Source organism: Moschus berezovskii, chromosome 26, assembly GCF_049115385.1.
Source record: "Moschus berezovskii isolate FMDL1 chromosome 26, NW_MosBer_1.0, whole genome shotgun sequence".
NCBI lineage: Eukaryota > Metazoa > Chordata > Mammalia > Artiodactyla > Moschidae > Moschus > Moschus berezovskii.
The window spans coordinates 3,016,063-3,039,158 of NC_142485.1; the positions used below are offsets into that span (position 1 = coordinate 3,016,063).

General features: G+C 41.8%; 1 protein-coding gene across 3 annotated transcripts in view; it reads left to right on the plus strand.

Moving 5' to 3' along the window:
* Positions 1 to 23,096, plus strand: part of LOC129549462 (ubiquitin-conjugating enzyme E2 E2) — a 361,063-nt gene that overhangs the window by 148,192 nt on the left and 189,775 nt on the right. The window contains exon 2 of one of the 3 annotated variants that reach the window (XM_055416767.2): positions 18,284 to 18,318. The exons of the other annotated variants lie outside the window; for them this stretch is intronic. Coding sequence (XP_055272742.1) covers positions 18,284 to 18,318 — 35 coding nt within the window. The remainder of the gene's footprint in view (positions 1 to 18,283; positions 18,319 to 23,096) is intronic. 3 annotated transcript variants of the gene reach the window in all.

Here is a 23,096-nt window from a genome sequence, read left to right on the forward strand (position 1 = left end):
TTTGTCCAGAAGCACCAGTTCTTTTAACTGTAAGGCTAGAGTTACTTTAGTTGTCCACAATTATGAAGTAGGGGAAGTAACATAAAATATGTTCTTGGCCTTAAAGTTTATTAAAGGAAGTTTCCCTTTCCTTTTCTGTCAAATTCACCTCATCAACTCAGGCTGATGCTAAATATTAATTTATTTTCCATAGTATTTACAATGGAAAAATATAAACATGTATTTTTTGCATCAGGAACAAGTCAGAAATCTAAAAATAAACATGAATAAATAATAAAGTTTAATATAAATAAATATATCGGTACACTACAGAATTCTCTGCGTTCTGCATCCAGAGGCATGATTTACATAATGTTAAAATTCAGTTTATGACCATGGGCTAGTTCACAAAATCTCACAGAGATTAAAATAAATGTTTATAAAGCAACAGAGAATATTATATGTAATCTAATCAGCAAAGACAAATACTCCGTAATACCTTGATTCCCCTTTCAGTCTAGAGAAATGTAAATAGTGTTACATCAACGCTTTTTCTCCCTTACAGATCTAGCCATATTTGGCATTTCAAAGTCTCTCTTGTGAACAATAAATTCTTTTTTAAAAAAACATCTAGGCAGGAAGTCAACAAATGTTTTTCCCTTTTCACTTCCCTTACTATCAGTCATTACATCTGTTTTATGGCACTGTACACACATAATTTTTTAGTCTTTAATCTTTGGTGTTTTTTTATTTTTTCTCATACTTTTACATCATCTCATTGCTTCTTTTTGAGAATTAGGATAAAGTGATATATAGCGGAATGTTGTTTACTTTTTGTAAGGAGGAAATGTGGCCAGATGTGTTTCCAAATAAATAGTTTGATCAATGATTATACTACTAAAATTATTGAGACATTTTTAGGAAAGAAGAAAGGGAAGGAAGGAAAGGGGAAACGTCATGATTGATTTGTTTGTTTTTTATCATCACGTCTCACTTGTCCACTCACGTTTCATTTCCTGCTTTTGGCCATGCCGGGTCTGTTGCCGACCTGGGCTTCCTCTGCGCTGCGCGGGGCTGCCCTCCGTTGCACAGCGCAGGCTTCCCATCGCAGAGACTCCTCTTGAGGAGCACGGGCTCCGGGTGCACGCACTTCAGTAGTTGAGGTGCACAGGCCTAGTTGTTCCATGGCTTGTGGGATCCTCCTAGACCAGGGACCGAACATGGGTCCCCTGCGTTCGCAAGTGGATTTTTATCCAGTGGACCACCAGGGACGTCCCAAAGGTCATGGTGTAGAATGTAGCGTGTGCAAGTAAGTGTGGTTGTGGGGAATATAGTTTTATAATGCTGCCTTTCATTTCTGCTTGCAGCTGTCAGCTGATTTAGGTGCTAATAAAACGTAGGATTACACCTAAACTTTTGTTGTTGTTTTCTTGCTAAGTCGTGTCCAACTTTTTTGTGACCCCATGGACTATAGCCCACCAGGCTCCTATATCCATTGTAGATCCCAGGCAAGAATACTGGAGTGGGTTGCCATTTCCTCCTCTAGGGAATCTTCCCAACACAGGGATCGAACCTGCACTTCCTGCATCTGCAGGCGGATTCTTTACGACTGAGCCACCAGGGAAACCCCATGCCTAAACTTAAGTGTGCGTAAATATTTAGCTTGTGGTTTTTTACATTGAACTTAAAGGGCACAAGTAGAAAAATGTGTGTATTACAAGTAAACTGTCAGGGTTCCTAAGTTAAATAAGACCTACACTGCTGTGCATTAGAATCTCAACAGTATAGCTCCGAATAATTACACCTCAGTTTCCTTATCCATAAAATAGGTATAGGGTTTTTACCTAAAATTATAAAGATTAAATGAGTTTATACATATCAATCACTTAAAATGGTGTAGGTCACCCAGGAAGTACTTTATAGACATTCACCATTATTTCTACAATTAATACCACGACCAATAAGATACTCTGTGGCTTCCTAGTATGCATGTGGTTCGACCACCAATATTCAATGTTACCGTATAGTGGAGAAGTGGAACCTTGAGTTGTTGGCAAGACTTAGATCCACGTATGCCACGTGAGGCCTCTGATGCTGTGAGCGTATTATTCTTGGGATCATGGTCTGTATTTCAGAGGAAGCACTCATCATTTCGTGATAAAGATACACTGACCTCTTCATTTGACCAGTCAGAAGGGTTTCGAGAGAAGCTAAGTGGGGTCTCCCTGGGTGTTCCTGGGGGTGCAGGCCGCAGCGAGAGGCGGTGTGGGGAGCAGGGGGAGGAGCACGGGGCTGCTTAGGTGCGGACGTGGGCTCCGGGCCGTGCGAAGGGTCGCGGGCCTGGGTGTGCTCTCCCCAGCCCGGCTCCCGGGTGCTCACAGGGAAACACGCGTGTCCAGGGCCCCCAGCGTGTGTTCCTCCCTGCTTTGACTCATTTGCAGGCTAAGGGAGAGCAGTAATTTCTAATGCAGGCCACAAGGGTTTTCAGGCCTCAAGATTTTGTTTCTTCTTGAAAATTCTCACCACGCGCCCATCTAGGATCATTCCTCAGAAAAGCAGTGTTTCCATGTATTGTTTTTCCTGACGTTTTGAAACATGTATTTTTAGTTTATTGTAAGGAGGATTAGTACGTCAAGGCTGTATATTGTCACCCTGCTTATTTAACTTATATGCAGAGTACATCATGAGGAACTCTGGGCTGGAAGAAGCACAAGCTGGAATCAAGATTGCCGGGAGAAATATCAATAACCTCAGATATGCAGATGACACCACCCTTACGGCAGAAAGTGAAGAGGAACTCAAAAGCCTCTTGATGAAAGTGAAAGAGGAGAGTGAAAAGGTTGGCTTGAAGCTCAACATTCAGAAAACAAAGATCATGGCATCTGGTCCCATCACTTCATGGGAAATAGATGGGGAAACAGTGGAAACAGTGTCAGACTTTATTTTTGGGGGCTCCAAAATCACTGCAGATGCTGATTGCAGCCATGAAATTAAAAGACGCTTGCTCCTTGGAAGGAAAGTTATGACCAACCTTGATAGTATATTAAAAAGCAGAGACATTACTTTCCCAACCAAGGTCCGTCTAGTCAAGGCAATGGTTTTTCCCGTGGTCATGTATGGATGTGAGAGTTGGACTGTGAAGAAAGCTGAGCGCCGAAGAATTGATGCTTTTGAACTGTGGTGTTGGAGAAGACTCTTGAGAGTCCCTTGGACTGCAAGGAGATCCAACCAGTCCATCCTAAAGGAGATCGATCCTGGGTGTTCATTGGAAGGACTGATGCTAAAGCTGAGACTCCAATACTTTGGCTACCTCATGCGAAGAGTTGACTCACTGGAAAAGACTCTGATGCTGGGAAGGATTGGGGGCGGGAGGAGAAGGGGACGACAGAGAATGAGATGGCTGGATGGCATCACCGACTCGATGGACATGAGTCTGAGTGAACTCCGGGAGTTGGTGATGGACAGGGAGGCCTGGCGTGCTGCGATTCATGGGGTCGCGGAGAGTCGGTCACTACTGAGCGACTGAACTGAACTGAAGGAGGATTAGGTGTGATTATGTACTTAATGATGACAACCTGTAATTATTTTTATGATCATCAGCTATTAAGATTTCCTATTTGTTTTTGAAGAGCATGACAGGCGTCTGCAGTTACCTTCCAAGAAGAAAAGATTACAGTTACATAGCAGATGCACATTATTTTTGTTCACTCGTCGAAAACCGGCTTATACTCGATATTTTAGCTAACAACTCAATGTAAGTAAATGTTGACAGTTTTGAACTCTGAAAACCTGATTACTAATAATAGACACAAAAAAAATCTTTTTAAGAGTAATGGCTTTTGAGAAATTCATCACAGTTCATTATTCATTGCAGTACTGTAGAAAGACTGGGGGCCCAGCAGAGCTAGGCTCACATGTAGTCTTCTATATGTTGGTTGTACAGCCCTTTGCAAGACGGTTAAGCTTGTGGGCCTCAGCTTATCCACATGTGAAATGGTAAATGACTGAAACTCACAGTATTATCCAAATAGTGAAAGATTTTGAATGTTTCCCTTCTTTTTGTTCTAACCCCTTTTCTGTAAATATTGCAGTATACCTAATTATCCTGAATAATTAAAAATGACTAAAACAGACACAAAATCACGCTGACCTCTTTGATTATTTTAACTCAAGTTGAAAATAATTTCAGAAAGCACAATTACGATATTTTCTTAACGTCGTTTAAAGATACGTGGTGATCACATAATAAAGGTATACCTGTTTCCAAGATAATACTGAAGAAGAGCTTGGGAAGACTGAAACAATCCTCCGATCCTGTAAACAGTTAGGGGCAGAGCCAAGAGAAGGCAAGTCTGTGTCAAAAGCAACGAGAACTTGTCGCCAGCAGTGTTTTATGATTAAGTCTGAAATGTGTATGTGTGCGTGTGAGCTCAGTCGTATCCGATTCGTTGTGACACCACGGATTGTAGCCCATCAGGCTTCTGTGTCCTGGCATTTTCCAGGCAATAGAATGAGCTAAATTTAACAAAACCAGCCTCAACTGTATCATCTTTTCTTCCCTATTAAATGGAAGAAAACATTTAAATTGGGGGCTCTGCGTGTCCTTTAAATTTTTTGTTTAATTTTAAAATTTTGAAGTAGGTTTTTTAAAAGTTAAGAAAAAGGTATAACGTTTCTTCACAAAGAATTCTTTTGTGCCCTTATCTCAGCTTCATCAAATGTTAATGTCTTATATAACCACAATGCAAGTATCAAAATCAGAGAAAAGTTAGCATTGATATTACTGTTACCAGTCTACAGACCTTTATTCTCATCTTGTTAATCTTCCTACTAATGCCCTTCCAGTCTTGCTTCTAATCCAGGACCCCCATTGCACCGACTCATCAGGTCGCCTTAGCCCCCTTTAATCTGCCTGGTTCCTCTGTTCTTTGGTAACCTTGACACTTTTGAAGAGTGCTGTCAGTAAATGTGTACCATGGCCCCTCGAAAGCGGTGATGTGTCCTTCTCAGCACAGCAGACCCGGGAGCACACGATCCCACGAGCCTCGTTACCGGTGAGTCTGCTTTGGCCACGTGGCAGAGGAGCGTCCGCTCCCTCTGCTGTAGACTTGCTGTGTTTCCCTCTGTCATTGGAATCTTGCTTTGTGACTGTAAATATCGTGTTTACACTCCCCGTCTTCACTAACGGCCAGTTCTTACCTGACTGTTTTGTTTCTCGGTGGTGATTTCCCATTTCCACCCTTTCTTCTACATGTTTCATTGGAGTTCTGTGGCAAGGAGGAGTTTTCTTTTCTCCATTACGTGTTTAGTTGTAGCTGGGCATCTATTTTTACTCCGTGGATTAAAAGTCATTACTATCCTTGCTTACATTGTTCCCGGTTTGGCCACTGAGAGCTCACTAAAGTCAGCTCCTCTGTCCTTTGATACACTTGCATCCTTTTGAGCAGTTTCTTACTTGGTGGCACTCAAGTCCTTCCTGGCTTATCCCATACTCCCTCCGCCTCCCCTGCCAGCCCTGAAGTCTGCCGTTTCTCCGAGGGGCCCTGCTCCCTTTGCTCATTGTCTTAGCGCTCAGAAACCAGGGCCTGTGCACTAGGCAGTGCTCACTGGTGACATGATATCACGCCTCCAGGCCCTCTCACGAGCAGGGCTAGGGGAGGTATAATGTGTATACATACATATCCCGTTTTTATATCAGTGTCCAGTTAAGCTATTGGCTTCCTCAGTTTCAGTTCAACATTACAAGGTTGATCATAGCTTCCCCTTAAATAAAGAATTATTTGGAGCTTCTTTCTCTGACAAAAGAGACTTGCTTCTTAATATCCACAATATATTTATTTGCCCACGCTTCAATGTACATAGTTGTTTCAGAATTACTAACTCACACTTTGCTGAGTTTTAATAAGAGCATAGTTGTTCAATCGCGTGGTCGTGTCAGACTCTTTGTGACCCCATGGACTGCAGCACACCAGGCTTCCCTGTCCATCACCAACTCCCGGAGCTTGCTCAAACTCATGTGCATCAAGTTGGTGATGCCATCCAACCATCTCATCCTCTGTCATCCACTTCTCCTCCTGCCCTCAATCTTTCCCAGCATCAGGTCTTTTCCAGTGAGTCAGCACTTTTCATCAGGTCGTCAAAGTATTAGAGCTTCAGCTCCAGCATCAGTCCTTCCAATGAACACCCAGGATTGATCTCCTTTAGGATGGACTGATTGGATCTCCTTGCAGTCCAAGGGACTCTCAAGAGTCTTCTCCAACACCACAGTTCAAAAGTATCAATTCTTTGGTGCTCAGCTTTCTTCTTTCTTTATGGTCTAACTTTCACATCCATACTTGACTTCATAGCTTTCACTGTATGGACTTTGGTTGGCAGAGTTATGTCTCTGCTTTTTAATATGATGTCTAGGTTTGTTTTTTAATACGATGTCTAGGTTTTGAGCATAGTTAGGAATTTTAAATGAGCATAGTTAGACTGGCACACTTTGATTCTGACATGCACAGAAGGCACGTCCAGTTATGTAGTGAACTCGTGGAAGTGCATCAAAAAGCATTGCTTCCAGTCTTTTTTTTTCTTTTCCTTCAGCTTCATTGAAACATAATTGACATTCAGCACTCAATAAGTTTAAGGTTGACTTACATATGGAAATGAAAATTATCAATAAGCAGTTTATAATAGGAATAGAAAAGAGTTTCATTTGCGCCAAATTGAGGACTCTAGCCTGGAACAGAGCCTCCTAAATGACCGTGGAGAAGAAGAGTTTTCAGCAGTTTTCTGTCTTGTCAGAACAAAGAACATCAGCACGACAGGGAGACATTCCTTCAGGATTTCCAAACTCAGTCAGTATGTACTCGGTGAGTCAGCATGGCTCAGCAGCTGGGAAGGGAGTCTTATCATCCAAGGAGGACCAATGTTGGCATCCCAGGTAAAGAGTCATTTATTCTTTATTTTTGACATAGCCGTTCTTTTCTTCTGGTGAACGTTGCCTTTTCCTTTAATAATTAAAGCAGATGTATGGTGTTGATAGGCCACCAACAGGCTGTTTCATTTAGCATAAAATTCAAGTTAACTCCTGCATAAAAGACAGAATGATTCCACGTAACTCAGTATGTGAAAGTTTCTCTTATCCCATATATCTGGAAATGATTAGCACAATAATTTTGGTGAACACCATCATCTCATATAGATATGAAATTTACTACGAATTAAAGAAATAGAAAAACAAGTTTTTCCCTTGCGGTGAGAACTCGCTTAAGATTTCCTCTCAGCAGCTTTCGTGTGCAGCGCTCAGCTATGTTAATCATGGTCATTGTGTTGTACGGTACACCCCTAGTACTTGTCTGTCTTACAGCTGAGAGTCTGTGGTGCCTTTTGACCACCCTCCACTCCCACGTGTGGAAGTCCCAAATCTGATCTCTTTTTCTATGAATTTGTCTGTTTTTAAAGTATAATTGACCTAGAGTACTGAGTTGATTCCTGGTTCACAACATAGTAATGCAGTGTTTCTGTGCATTTCAAAAGGATCACTTTGATAATTCTAGTTACAGTAAGTCACCAAACACAGATGCTCCAGTTCCTGCTGCACTGCCCACACTGTACACTTCACACCCGTGAGGCGTTCATTAGGTAACTGAAGGTTTCCGCCTCCTAATTTCCCGCATCTCTTTCTCCCCTCCCCCTCTGCAGGCCCCTCTGGTGACCACCTGTGTGTTCTATCTGTAACTCCCTTTCTGTTCTGCTGTGTTTATTTGCTTTTTAGATTCTACGTAGAAGTGAAACCATGCAATATTTGTCTTTCTCAGTCTGATTTAGCTTTAGCGTAATATCCACTAGGCCCATCTGTGTTGCTATAAATGGCAAGATTTCATTCCTTCTTGTGACTGAGTAAAAAAAAGAAATGTACTATTCCACTGTGTGTATCAACTACATCTTCTTTATCTGTTATTCTGTTGATAGGCATTTAGGCTGCGTCCATATCTTGGCTTTTGTAAACATTGCTGTGGTGTACATAGGGGTATATATATATATATATTTTTGAATCAGTGTTCTTGTTTTCTTCTGATAAATACCCAGGCGTGGAATTTCTGGATCTTACAGTAGTTCTGTTTTTAATTTTCTGAGGTACCCCATGTTGTTTTTCATAGAGACTGCACCAGTTTAGATTCCCACCAACTGTGCATGTGGGTTTACATCTCTCCACATCCTTGACAATATTTATTATTTGTTGTCTTTTTGATAACAGTCATTCTGATAGATGTTACCTGACATCCAGTTGTGGTTTTGAATTTTATTTCCCTGATAGTTCGTAACACTGAGTACCTTTTCATGTGGCTACTGGCCATCTGCACCTGTTCTTAGGGGAAAATGTCTATTTTTAATCCTGCCCAGTTAAAGAAATATTTATGTACTTGTGGCTGCTCCGGGCCTCTGTTGCTGCACAGACCGCTCTCCAGGTACGCGTGGGCTGCTCCTCGCGGCGGCTTCTCTGGCGGAACCCCGCCCCCAGGGCGCTTGGGCTCAATAGTTGTGGGGAACAGGCTTAGTTGCTCCACCTCCTGCGGGATCTTTCTGAACCAGGGGTCAAACCCGTGTCCCTGCCCTGGCAGGCAGCTTCTCAACCACGGGACACCAGGGACGGCCGTACTCTCCTGTTTTTCTCTGTTTGCCTTTTTGGTGTTGAGTTCAGTTTGGGATATATGGATACACCCTTACGTGCTGTATCATTTGCAAACATAGTATTCCATTAAGTCGATGACCTTTTCGCTTTGTTAATAATTTTGTTCACTGTGCACATTCGCTTTTACTTTTGTTTTGCTTGCCTGAAGGGATGTATTCAAAAAATATTACTAATAAGACGGATGTCAAATATCATGTTTCCTATGTTTCCTTCTAGGACTTCATGGTTTCAGGCCATACGTTTAAGTCTTGAATCTTTTTTACATTTACTTTTGGGCATGGGGTGAAAGAGTAGTTCAGCCATTTATTGAAGAGGCTGTTTTCCCCTGTTGTATACTCTTGCCTCCTTTTTCATAGATTAGTTGCCCTTGTAAGTGTGGGTTTATTTCTGAGCTCTATTCTGTCCCTTTGATCTGTGTATCTGTTTTTGTGTCAGTGCCATACTGTGTGTATTGCTGTAGCTTTGAAGTACAGTTTGAAGTCAGGGAGTGTGATTCCTTTAGCTTTGTTATTCTTTCTTAAGACTGTTTTGTCTATTCAGGGTCTTTTGTGTTTCCATGCAAATTTTAGAATTGTCTGTTGTAGTTTTGTGAAAAATGCCATTGGTATTTTGATAAGGATTGCATTGAATCTGTAGATTGCCTTGGGAAGTATGGCAATGTTACAAATAAAAATTCCTTCAGTCCATGAACATGCTATGAAAAAAATGGAAAGAGTCTGTTGTTTGTATTATTTTTGATTTCTTTCATCAGTGTTGTACAGTTTTCCAAGTCCAGGTCTTTTTATCTCCCTAGATAATTTTATTTCTGGGTATTTTATTCTTTTTGACATGATTATAAATGGGACTGTTTTCTTAATTTTTCTTGCTGATTCTTTGTTGTTAGTGTGTAGATATGCAACGGATTTCTGTGTATTAGCTTTGTATCCTGGAACTTTACAGAATTCATTGATTAGTAGGTTTTTGGAGATGTCTGGAGGATTTTCTGTGCATAGTATCATGGCATCTACAAACATTAACAGTTTTACTTCTTCCTTTCTAATTTGGATCCCTTTTGTTTCTTTCTCTTGCCTGATTGCTGGGGTCAGGACTTCCAATACTGTGTTGAATGAAAGTGGCCAGAATGGACACTCTTGTCTTGTTCCTAACTCAGGGAAATGCTTCAGCTTTTCACACTTGAGTTGTGAGTATGATACTAGCTGTGCGCTAATGGTCTGTGTTATGTTTAAGCATTTCCCTATATACCCATTTTGTGGAGAGTTTTTATCATGAGTGAATTTTGAATTTTGTACAAAGATTTTTCCTTCATCTATTGAGATGATTATATGACTTTTATTCTTCAAGTCAGTCGATTGATGTGCAGATACTGAACCACTCTGGCATCCCTGGAATAAATCCTGCTGATCACCCTTTAAATGTATTTTCATAACAAAATAATTTAATCCGTCTTTAGGAATTGGTGAAAGTTTGTGCCTTTTATTCCTATAGATCCTTAAAAAGTCAGAATCTAGTTTTGTTTCTCAGGAAGTGAGGTATGAGAAGGACTGCTTCATTGCAACTGCTGTTCATTTCTCCCTTTCTTCTCCTTTCTTTTTCTTCTGGTACAATTATTTCTCTGCAACTTGCGTTGCTTAAACATATTAGCAAACTAGTGATTTCAAAACCATAATATAAAAGCTAAACAATCTCAGTTCTTATAGAAGTAAAAAACCATATTTCTCTCCCATTTCAGAAAACGAGATGGTCTTGCTCAAGAACAGACCATGTATCATAAAAGGATGAACCAGCCTCTTGCATTAGTGACTGATGGCTGAGGATGGTGAAGTGTTTGATGTATTGAGGCATCAGGGAGGTTCACACTACCTCCTGTGTCACCAGACTTTTGAGCAGAAAGTAGCTGACTGTGCTCTCGTCCAGAAAAAAAACATTAGAAGGTCTGCTCCTGGAGACTTAAAAAACAGCACAGCGAGAAAAAAAGTATCTAGCTTTTAATCAGCACAAAATATGCTGCTGCTGCTGCTGCTAAGTCACTTCAGTCGTGTCCGACTCTGTGTGACCCCATAGACGGAAGCCCACCAGGCTCCCCCGTCCCTGGGATTCTCCAGGCAAGAACACTGGAGTGGGTTGCCATTTCCTTCTCCAATGTGTGAAAGTGGAAAGTGAAAAGTGAAAGTGAAGTCGCTCAGTCGTGTCCGACCCCTAGCGACCCCACGGACTGCAGCCCACCAGGCTCCTCCATCCATGGGATTTTCTAGGCAATAGTACTGGAGTGGCTTGCCATTGCCTTCTCCGACAAAATATGCTAGCATAGTTTATTGAATGTTTGTCATTAATTTCTTGTCTTCTTGTTTGAGACATATCCCTGTTGTTCAAAATCCACTCTAGATAATCTGAAAGAAACTCAAGCTATACTTTCTCCAGTTAATATTTTGTTTTGAAATTTTCAGTCATTAAAAAAGGATGAAATGAATATGTTGTGTGTTTTTGTGCATCCTGTGAGTACCACTGACACTCAGCTGTAGGATGTTTATATCACAGTGACTGTTGCCCCCATCGTTCGTGACGGAGAAAGGGGTCTTGAGGGCTCAGATCACATAGCAGGATAAAGAGGCTTCTCAGAAGCCTTTCTATAACCACAGAAACCAAAAACAATTTTTTAAAAATCACTACAAAAATATTAGTAAGTTTTACTGGAGTCGAGAAGATGAAGAAACTGTTCAAGGGTATTTTTTAAAAGGAAAATCATATATTGTTTTTTTACTGAAGTGGCTTGTTAGTAATGTTAGTGTATATTGTAAGCCTTGGGTAAGGCTAATAGTTGTTTCTTTTCTAAATAATAAGAAAAATCAAGTTAATGTTGCTCTTTCTGAGCGGACAAAATGCACCAGCAGCTGAAATGTTTAATTTGACAAATGACGCTGTTGGAAGAACGTGAGCTTTGCAAAGTTATAGGAAGTGAACTTGAGTCTTATAGTACATATGTTATCAGAGGCTGCTTAACCTCAGTAAGCTTTGATTTATTAATCTGTTAAACTGAGTGGTAGAACTATATCTGTATTTCTCAGAATTATTATGAGTATTAAGGGACACACTCGAGGGGTCAAGTGTAAACTCTTGTAAACTCGTGAACTCCCTCCTTACCAGACGCTGCTTGCTTCTACCATTGCTGGCTACTGTTGCTACTAATAATAAGACAGAGTTATAAATACTTACAAGTAATTTGAATACTGTTAGTCACCACTCTGACTGCTCTTATCAAGACAAATAAATTTGAGGGAAGCTTTGTGGAGAGTCTTCTTATTGTTTTCTCTCGCAGGTGAAAAAAAGAAAAGTGAATTAGGCAGGTGCTTTTATTTTGTGCCAGAAAACTTATCCTAAAACTTATCTTCTGCCTTCCCGTCGCCGATCTGTATCATCATTGTCTCTTTTTAGCCCTGAAAACTGGCAGTTCTCCAAGAAAGGTGTTTAATAAGTATGCAAGACTGGTCACTCACGCGTCAGTACCTTATTCCCTCAAGGCAGCCTTCCAAAGGGACTGGCATAAACGTCATTTCAGATGAGCTTGTTAGTAACTGAAAGAGGTTTCGGCGTGGGAGTTTAAACACATTTAAACTGAAAAAGAACTTTTTCTTTAAAAGCTCTGGAAGCTCAGGACCCTCTGCATTTGGTAGCGTTACAAGACCCCCGGGACCAGTGTGAGAGCCACTGATCTCAGAGAGCCTTCCAGGCTGTTACTGCTTAAGATTAAGGCTGAAGCTGGGATCTGTTTGGTGTTCAAGAGCAGCTCCAGCACCGAGGTAAGGGTGGGCCTTGCAGGTGGGGCAGGGAAGCAACAGGCAGGAGTCCCCGATCACACTCTGGCCTGCGTTTGTCACAAGTCTGCGCTGCGCTGAACGCTTTTATCAGCTGCGTGGGGAAGCACGCAGCTGCATTTTCCAGCGCTGGTGGCACGCACCCCTGCCGCCACTCCTCTCTGGGTTTTAGGAGCGTGGTCGCTTTGCAGTGTCCTGTTAGTCTCTGCGGCCCGGCGGAGTGAATCGGCTGTGGTGTGCACGCACCCCCGCATTTCTGGCCCCTTCCCACCGAGGCCCCGCGGAGCGCTGGGCGGAGTCCCCTTGGACTCCAGTGTGTATTCGTCACTCCTTGTCATCCCTGTTTAAAAGCGCCAGAGGAGTCTTTGGAAAGTGTGGGTTTTCTCTAAACTTTTCAAAAGTGACCTCAAGCGTTAGTGAAAAACATTTGCTTGGCGCCTAGAAGTGGCTTCCTGGGTCCCTAAGCACCACGCTTTCTGCAGTGCAAACGCCGCCTGATAAAGCTCCCGGACAGAAATACGCATATCTGCAAAGGCGCTGGCCGCCGAGAAGCGCACGGCTGAGGCTGTTCAGTGTTCGTCTGAGGCTGATGTTCCTCCTTTGCTACGTAGGTCCCATTCCCTTTCCTTTCTTTACGTGGTCTTGTTACATACAGCTTTTAGGTGGTAATGACCACGTGATTTTTATGGGGATTTCAGTGATTTACCTTTAATGACTGTCACGTATGCATTTCCTTTTCAGAAGTAACAAGATACAAATAAATAACAAGATTAATAAATAACACAAAACAGGCATTTGGACAAAAACTACCGTTAATTTCCTTTACAATGACTGCTGCTGGGAAGAATAGTTAATAGGACAAAGAATGAAAACTTGAAACTGAGCTGCAAATGGATGGAATGTGACCTTGTACACAGGTATTCCGAACTGCCTGATAATCTTCAGCTACCTCAGAAAAACTGCCAGGGGTTTTTCAAAGAAATTAAGGCTGTAGAACCTGCATTTCGTTGCCATTCTTTGCAGTCTTGATTCTTGATCATTTGTGGAGTACTATAAAACTATTGGTAAATAAGGACCAGGTCCACTGTTTAAACAGTATTTCTCAGCATTTGCCTGCTTCTGTAATTACACTGTAATTATTTTTTATTGTCGACAGTAAAATATGTAGCATGTTTCACAAGCGGAATTCTCACTGCCAGCCTCTTAAAATACTGTTGTCTGGGGGATATTCTATATGCTAATTAACGTTGTTGTCTTATACTTTTGGTCATAGAAAACCGTTATCTTTAGGACATTAAGGGAGACTAGATTTCACTAAAAGCTTTAAGGAATTATGATGGTCTATTTACTGACGTGTTCTTACTGAAATGTAAGTTACTCTTAAAACATCTGAGGAATCTTAAAGCTTTTAATGATAGTGCTTTAAAATACATGTAATATTTCATCACTTAGTGAAAAGCTACATATTAATACTCTGATATTAATAAAATATTTTATATATTAGAAAATGCAATACTTTGACTTTGTCAGCTCCTATTCTACTTAAATACTGAGCTAGTATTTTTGAAAGAACATGGAAACACACTAAGAAGGCAAACATCAGAGGTGGTATGTTATTTTCATAATTGGTTTTGATGTCTGTTGTTATTTTATTGTCCCGTATTAAACTGACTCATTACAAAACTTAGAAGAGTTTTTTGTAAAGAATTGTGTCATCTCCTTGTACAGTCATTTTGCTGGTTTCTTTATGCCATTTTGTAACACTAAACAAAGCTATCTTTATTAATCCCCTCAAATAAATCACTTCTTTCAGGAAAGCTCTTCAAGGGATACTTGCTGAATTTCTCTCCGTGTTTGTTGATGGTATTCTTTGCATTCAGCTTACTTTGAAAGCTCTTTGTATTTTAAACTCTGCTCCAGGATAAACAAAAGCAAACTTTGCTCCTTTGGAAAACCTAAGTAGTTCCTATCTGAACTTTGATTTTTTTTTTAAGTAATTGAAAACAATACACAAATTTTTATAGTTTACAGAAGTGAGACTTTCATATATATAAAGTACTGTTTTTGATTGAATTGGATGCCCAATTCATGCTTTTCAGTTTCAAGTCTTCCCAAAACATATAAGATTATTTTTCCTTTGCAAATTTAAACCAAAACTTGGAATTTTGGGGTGTGTTCCTCTGCCAGAGTGTGAGCTGGAAACTAGAGAACAAGTGAAAGAAAGAAAAGGAGCTTTTGGAGGCGTTTCTGTCAGAAGCTGTGTCTGCTGTCCCCACAGTCCGTCAGCGCTTCCCTTGATCCGTCGCAGACCTGTCAAGATTCAGCTATCCCTGCACAGAGGACTGGATCAGCATAGAACAGAATGTAAAATATTAGCGTATACCAAGAACGTGGAAATTTGCTATGTGAAAAAGTGAGAGATCTTCAGTGAGTTACATTTTAAGGACATGAAACGGCACAGAAATCTTGAACTTTCTTCAGGAGTTTTGTTGTTACTAATAATAGTAGTACTGCAATTTTAAAATTTTTTAATGTTTATGTATAAAACCAGATAAGCATGTTATTAGAACTCAAGATATTCAGCGTAACAGAAAGTTACAAATGAAATAAAAGTTATAAAATGAAAGAAGTTAGGGAAAAATCCTACAGTGTCCAGTTTGAATGGTGACAATCAATATGAGCTCATGATATTTCAGAAAGGTGTTCCTGTTCCATCCACAGAAAAGGGCAGTTCCCAGAGCAATGAGTGTGCCTGTGCCCAGATCTTGCTGTCACCTTTCCTCACTAAAAGACAGCAGAGTTCCCTGGAGAAGCTGATTCCAGGTGTAGGGAGGGAAAGTGTAAAATGAGCCTGAGATCATATGAAAAGATGCTCAGCATCACAGTTCATAATGGAAATGCAAATCAAAACCACAATCACCTTACACCTGTCAAAATGGCTATCATCGAAAAGGACACAAATAACCAATGTTGGCGAGGATGTGGAGAAAAGGGAGCCCTCTTACACTGTTGGTGGGAATGTAAATGGGTGCAGCCACTGTGGAGAACAGTATGGAGGCTCCTCAGAAAACTAATAATAGAGCTACCGTGTGACACAGCGATGCCACTCCTATGTATATATATATAAAAAAAAACCCTGCCCCACTAATTTGAAGAGATCCATGCGCCCCGATATTCATCGCGGTGGTATTTCCAATAGGCAAGGTGTGCAAGCAGCCTAAACGTCCATCCACAGGTGAACGGAGAAAGGAGACGCGGTGTGTGCATCACACGAGTGAATACTGCTCAGCCACAGAAAAGAGCAGTCTGCCGTTTGCAGCAGCACGCATGGGTTGGGGGATTAAGCCAAGTGAGAGAAGTCAGGAAGACGTGCATTATATGATACCACTGATGTGTGGGATCTGAAAAATACCGCCAACGAGTGCATGAGACAAAGAAACAAACACAGATACAGAGAACAAGCCAGAGGCTGCCGGTGGGAAGTGGGGAGGGCAGTCCGGGCGTGGGGAGCGGCAGGCACAACCCACTGGCTGTGAGGTATTCTCCAGGACATCCTGTACAAACGGGGAGCATAGCCTATGGTTTGAAACAGCTGTAAACGGAAAGTAGCCTTTAAAAACCGTATTAAAATTTTTTTTACAGAAAAGGTAGTCTGTGAGTCAGATCTGCCAAAGTTTTACAATTTTTATAAACCAAATTCCTGGCACAGGATCTGAAATACACTGAGACCTTGATAAGTACCGAAAGAATTCATTTTATTTTATTGTATTTTTCACTTCTTTACAAACTTTATAAAAAGATTAATTCTGATGTTAACTGCCCTTCCTAGCTTTGTGGCATGTGTAAATTTCTCATTTTAGTTCTTTCATGAAAATTACCCGATAAGTGTTAAAAGGGACTGGACAAGGTTCACAGCATGTCACACTTTACAAGTTGCAACTTGATCTCAAACTGTTAGTTCAGTTCAGTCGCTCAGTCGTGTCCGACTCTTTGCGACCCCATGAATCACAGCACACCAGGCCTCCCTGTCCATCACCAACTCCCGGAGTTCACTCAAACTCACGTCCATCCAGTCGGTGATGCCATCCGGCCATCTCATTCTCTGTCGGTCGTCCCCGTCTCCTCCCACCCCCAATTCTTCCTAGCATCAGACTCTTTTCCAGTGAGTCAACTCGACGCATGAGGTGGCCAAAGTATTGGAGTTCCAGCTTTAGCATCAGTCCTTCCAATGAACACCCAGGATTGATCTCCTTTAGAATGGACTGGTTGGATCTCCTTTGTTAATTAGTACTGTTTAAGTTTGGTCCTTCAATTAACTGAAGATCCACCTACTTCTCTATATCATAGGATAGCTTAGCAAATGTCTTGCAAATCTTGGTATACCACATTCTTAGAATTCTTTCAGTCCTGTTAGACTATTAAGAGAAGAAAATAAAGATCTTTTAGTAAGATTATTTAATCATTGTTCCTTTTCTCACAGGTGGGCAAAAATACATACTTTTGAAAGCTGAAGCATTTTGCTTTATTTGCTATCTACTGGCACCCTGATTTTTTCTGTAATTCTTTACATAGTACATTGGTTCCTATATAAATGTTTTCAGTCTTATGGGGATCATTTTAATTAAAATGCGTTTTTATACTGCCATGCCAGAGTCAACTAGCTGAGAACTAAAAGCCTTTTATCATAAAAGAGTCGTCGTCAGGCTGGTGGGGGTGACTTGCTTAGGCACCGAGAGGTTTTGCAGACTCTGAGCTGTGGAGGTGTCGGGGGGTCACCATACGACGAGAGGGAGCTGAGTAATAAGACAGGCGGCACAGAGGTCACCTATTCCTGATTCTGATGGGCCAGCGTGGCGTATGTGGAGGTGTCTTGCTGGTTTCAATGTTAGGCATACAGACAGCCTGCCATTCCTTCAGGGAGAGTCAGCTTGGGCTGAAAGGAGGGGAAGACACAGGCTGGCAAAGGTGAGCAATTCATCAGAAGCATCGTGGAGTATGTGTCATGTCTCAGAAAGTATCCTGTCTTGAGTCATACCAAATACTGTGTATCTGTCATAACAGTTTATTGACGCCTGCTAGGTTTTTGGCTGTGGCTGAATGGGTGTCACGGTTGAAATAATCTAATAATCATCTATTTGTGAAAGTAGTGAAAGTGTTAGCTGCTCAGTCATGTCCGACTCTGCGACCCCATGGGCTGTAGCCCACCAGTCTCCTCTGTCCATGGAGTTCTCCCAGGCCAGAATACTGGAGTGGGTTGCCATTTCCTTCTCCAGGGGATCTTCCCAACCCAGGGATCGAACCCGGGTCTCCTGCACTGCAGGCGGATGATTTCCCAACTGAGGTCCACAGGTATGGACCCTTACACATTTGCAGTGTTAGTTGACCCATTAAACTATATTTTTCTGAAGCTTAAATTTATTTCAGGACCACTCTAAGCATAGAGTTTTTCTTCTGTGAAGTTGGTGAAGCCATTTAAATTGTTTTCCTCCTACTTTTCAACTTTTCGTTTAGTACCGCTGGTCGTCATCAGCTCCAGACACTCTGGAGGGGTCTGTAAAATATTCCTTGTGGGAATGGTTTCCTCACACTCTTTGAATTCATTTTTGGAGAAATTGTTCACGTAAAAAAGATTGAGTATTACTTACTTTGTACAGGATAATATTTACTAAGAATATGGAGATTGTATTCACATGGATATGTTTTTCTTTAGTTTGTTGGTTTTTTTTTTTTTTTGGAGTATATGATTTAGCAGACTCCCAGCAAGATTATTTATTTTAATCCTATCTTTTAAAAATCTCTTTCTGGTTTATCTTTGTAGATGCTTTCTACTTTGAACATCCTTGCATTGAAAGGGTATGTAAAACTCAGATTTACTGTTACTGTGGCTTTTCATATGTTCTATATTAATAAAAATGAATGCTTTTGGCATTCATGCTTATCTATATCAATTACAAGTCATTATCACATTTTAATAAGTTAATAAGTAGTGTAAATAATACACATTTGTATTTGTATATACGAAAAAGTGAGAAGTGTGAAAATGTTAGTTGCTTAGTCGTGTCTGACTCTTTGCAACCCCACTGACTGTAGTAGTCGTGAAGGACAAGGGAGCCTGGCATGCGGCAGTCCATGGGGTCGTAAAGAGTTGGACCTGACTTAGTGACTGAACACAAACAATGGGAATATTGTATATTGTAATAACCTGGAATGGAATATAATCCGAAAAATATCTGAATCACTGTGCTATACACCTGAAAATAACACAGTATTATAAATCAACTATAATTCTTTTAAAAAATTTGGGTTATATGGGTTCCTGGGGTTACTTGTAGGACACTGGTCATTTTATTTAATTTTTATTTTTCCCTTTTTTGCCTTTTTATTTTGAAATAATTTCAGGGTTATGGGAAGTTGCAAGAGTAGGAAAAATAATTTTTAGGTACCCTTTGGTCACATTCCCCAAATGTTGAAGCTTTACCACATTTACTTAATTATTCTCTCTCTTTCTACAAACACACAGACAGGCTTGTTTTGCTTTGTTTTCTTGGCTGATCTGTTTGAAATCTAGTTGTAGATGTGGTGCCTTTTTACCTCTAAATAAGTTGACACATGTTTCCTAAAAGCCACGGTATGCGTTTCTATAATGAGAGCACGTTTGTCATCATCAGGGTGTTGCACTGACAGGCCTGCCACTGTCTGGTCTGCAGACCTTGTGCAGATGTCGTCAGGTGTCCCCGTAGGAGGCACGGTGACGCCTCCTCTGACTCACTGCTGCCCAGACACATAACACAGCTCTGACCACAAAGAAACGGCACACACAGCCCTGTGGAGGAGGTTCTGCAAGGCAACCGGTCTGCCTGTTGTATAAGTGCCACTGTTTCAGGAAGACTGAAAAACCGGCCAGATTAAGGGGACTAAAATGACAGAAAAGGAAAATAATGGCTTGTTGTCTTAGACTGGGCGGAGAAAGGGCTGTGTGTGTGTGTGTTCTATAAACTATAAATGTCATTATTGGGACAGCTATATTTTTAAATACTAGTTTCATAATAGTCTAAAATAGATTTATGATGTACATGTAAATGAAACTTTAGGAATGAGAACTTTATCTTGGCTATATTAACACATTAAGAGCTCATCAAAATTTTTATGGGATATCTACGAGGTGCTATGTCCAGGGATGATGAAAAGATTTAGAAGTATGATCACTGTCCCAAGGAGACATAAAATCTCAGCTTTTTTTTTTTTTCCAGCATATGTTTCTTTTGTACAAACAACCAAAGCACATGCCATCTTTAATTTAAAATCTCAAAATAAATTAAACTCAGGTATTCTCTACCATGTGAGCCTGTTTGCCTCCTGAGTTTGTGTAATGAAGGATGCCTCATTATTTATGAAATACGTTTGGTGCCTAGATTGTGGATAGAGTAGTAATAAGAGTTTGAGTGGCGAAGGGAAACAGCTCCACCTTAAAGAGTTTGTTATGTTTCCTGAGTTTGGATACTGTGGCTTTACTTAGAATTTAGACTGTAAGGGATGTGTGTATCACATCTTAAAATAATAAAACTGTAATAGATGGAATGAAGTGGTGATTTGTTATTTTACCTCTCCATCACTGCTGTACCCTGTACCCTTTGAATATAAGGATACTCCACAAGAATATGTGTTCCTCTCTAAAAATAATGGTCACAGAAATTTAATAACTAGGTTGTGGGAATTTCTTAGTGTCCGTTTATGCTGACTTATACGGTTCTTACTATACATATGCACATAGGTGGGATGGTTCAGCAGGTGGATTAGAGTGTGGGGTGTGGGAGGGATTAAATGCCTGATCCACACAATGACAGCACTGCAGTTGTTACAGACACGGTCTGTAACTGATGACGCGGAGACCGACGGCAGGTAGAAAGCCCTTTTTTGAACTAAGCCTTAATAATGCAGACTAGTGAATAATAGATAATATTCTGCTAACACGTAATCAGTTCCTCCAACAACTCATTTACCTAATCAATGCCTGACTCCGTGCGGACTGTGTCTGCGTGGGGCCTGGCCATGTGAACACTGGACTCTCGTGGAGTTCTCTGTGCTCAAGAAGCAGTGTTTGTGGTCTGGAGACAGGGCCTGAATGTGCCTCTGGCTCTTGCACTTACTCGCTGCTTGAACTTGGGTGAACTGTTAAACTCTTTGTGCCCCGCTCCTCCATGTGGTTAATAAAGGAGAGAAGGCGGAGAATTCTAAGAGCATCTACCTTGTGGGGTTTGTGAGGATTAAACAAACAGATGCATGAAGGGCTTGGGAAAATGCCTAGTATAATAAACGTCAGGTGTTTCTTTAATGGAAGACAGAGAGTTAGAAACAAGAACACGTGAAAGGCACCTTGGCCTGGTCTGGAGGGTCAGAAGAGGCTTTCGCGGGGATGTCCTTTGCGGCCTGAGAAGTGCAGGCTGATGGACGAGCGAAAGAGCCCCAGGCTGGGAACAGCAGGCGTTGTGGCCTGGAGGAAGCCCGTCCCGCTGCGTCCCCTGTGGCCTCGGAGAGCCTTCAGAAGGGTGGATGTAAGCAAGGAAGATCCTCATCTTAGAAGGATCATCGTGCCCACATGCTGAAAGACACACTGTTGACAATCAGTGAGACGGCAGCTGGGAGTAAGGTGGGAGAGGGGGAAAGCGGGCACATCAGAATACGTGCGGGTCATCAAATAACGTGACTCCATCTTTTCCTGGGTGTGAGGGCAAGGGAGAAGAAATGCCCGCGCAGACTCCCAAGACAGCGGAGAGGAGGGAAACGCGCGCAGGGGAGCAGAGAGCAGAGCGGAGTTCAGAGAGCAGAGGACGTTCTGCGGTAGAGACTGAGCATGTCGTATAGGGCTTGCCAATAATACTGTGAAGCTGGGAGCAGTCATTCTCATGGTGTGGTCCCTGGGCCAGCAGCATCACCTGGGCACTTGTTCAGTCGCTCAGTCACGTCCAACTCTTTGCGACCCCATGAATCACAGCACGCCAGGCCTCCCTGTCCATCACCAACTCCCGGAGTTCACTCAAACTCATGTCCATCGAGTCGGTGATGCCATCCAGCCATCTCATTCTCTGTCGTCCCCTTCTCCTCCCTCTCCCAATCCCTCGCAGCATCAGAGTCTTTTCCAGTGAGTCAACTCGTTCCATGAGGTGGCCAAAGTATTGGAGTTTCAGCTTTAGCATCAGTCCTTCCAGTGAACACCAGGATCGATCAGGCCCTACCCTGGACTGCCTGAGTCAGAAACTCTGGGTGTGAGATCCTCCAGTCTGTGTTTTAACAAGCCCTCAGATGATTCACGTGGCCCTGCTGCCTGGGAAAGTGGAGAACACCGTTCTCAGAGGCACGGTGGAGAGGTTTAGGAAAAGGGACAGTGTGTGTCAGAGCCAAGGGCTTGATTGCTTTTGTGGAATCACAGTACTCGGGGGCAGGGAGTCAGCAAACTACAGCCCGCACAGCAGAGCTAGTCCACTGCCTGTTTTGGAAGCGTCCACCACTTAAGAATGGCATCACTGGTTTCTGTGGTTGAAATGGGCTTCCCAGGTGGGGCTCGTGGTAAAGAGCCCACTTCCCAATGCCTGAGACATGGATTTGATCCCTGGCTCGGGAAGATCCCCTGGAGAAGGAGACGGCAACCCGCTCCAGTATTCTTGCCTGGAGAACCCCATGGACGGAGGAGCCTCGTGGGCTGCAGTCCGCGGGAATAAATGTGGGAAGTCGGGCTCCTCAGCACCGCCTGTTTTTTGCCGGCATAGTCGTTGTGTTTGGGAATGTCCGACCTTGCGATCTTGGTCTTTCTGCTCTGTCCAGCTCTGGGGAATGGATGGCGCATCAGTCACCAAGAACCCAAGAATACAGTCTTGGGAGAGACATGGTAGTGACAGCATCAGATTTGGAAAGTTCAGGAGACTTTTCCCCTTTACACTCATGGTGAACTTGGTATAAAATGTCTGTTTAAAGGGATGTGTGCTAAGTGAACATTTTTAGCTCACCTCTATATTTTGTCAAAATGGCATTTCCCTAGTGTTTTTTTTTTTCTTTACCAGAAGAATAAATCTTCTGAAAATTATTAGAAATGCCATTGTTTCTGCCAGGAGAATTCAAGAAATTCGGAAGGAAAAATAACGCCTTAACATTGACAATGCATCTTATTTCTGGATTTAAACCTTGAAATCAGGTCTCAGAAACACAAACTTCATAGTAAATGCTTCATTGTTAGTAGAATTATGAGAAAACTAGTAGAACATTTCTTCTTAGAAGTTATAGCTATATATGATGAACTCAGAAATAAAATGCAAACTAAAAATGTAGCAATGTAAAAGCCAATTCAAATTATTTACAAAATTATGTGCACAATTCACGGGCTTCCCAAGTATCTCAGTGGTAAAGAATCTGCCTACAGTGCAGGAGACCCGGGTTCGATCCCTGGGTCGGGAAGATCCCCTGGAGGAGGAAATGGCAAGCCACTCCAGTGTTCTTCCCTGGAGAATCCCATGGACAGAGGAGCCTGGCGGGCTACAGCCCATGGGGTCGCACAGAGTCAGACATGACTTAGTGACTAACCATCACCATTTCCATTATGAAATATATTTATTTATGTTAACATTTGCTAGTGGAAAAGT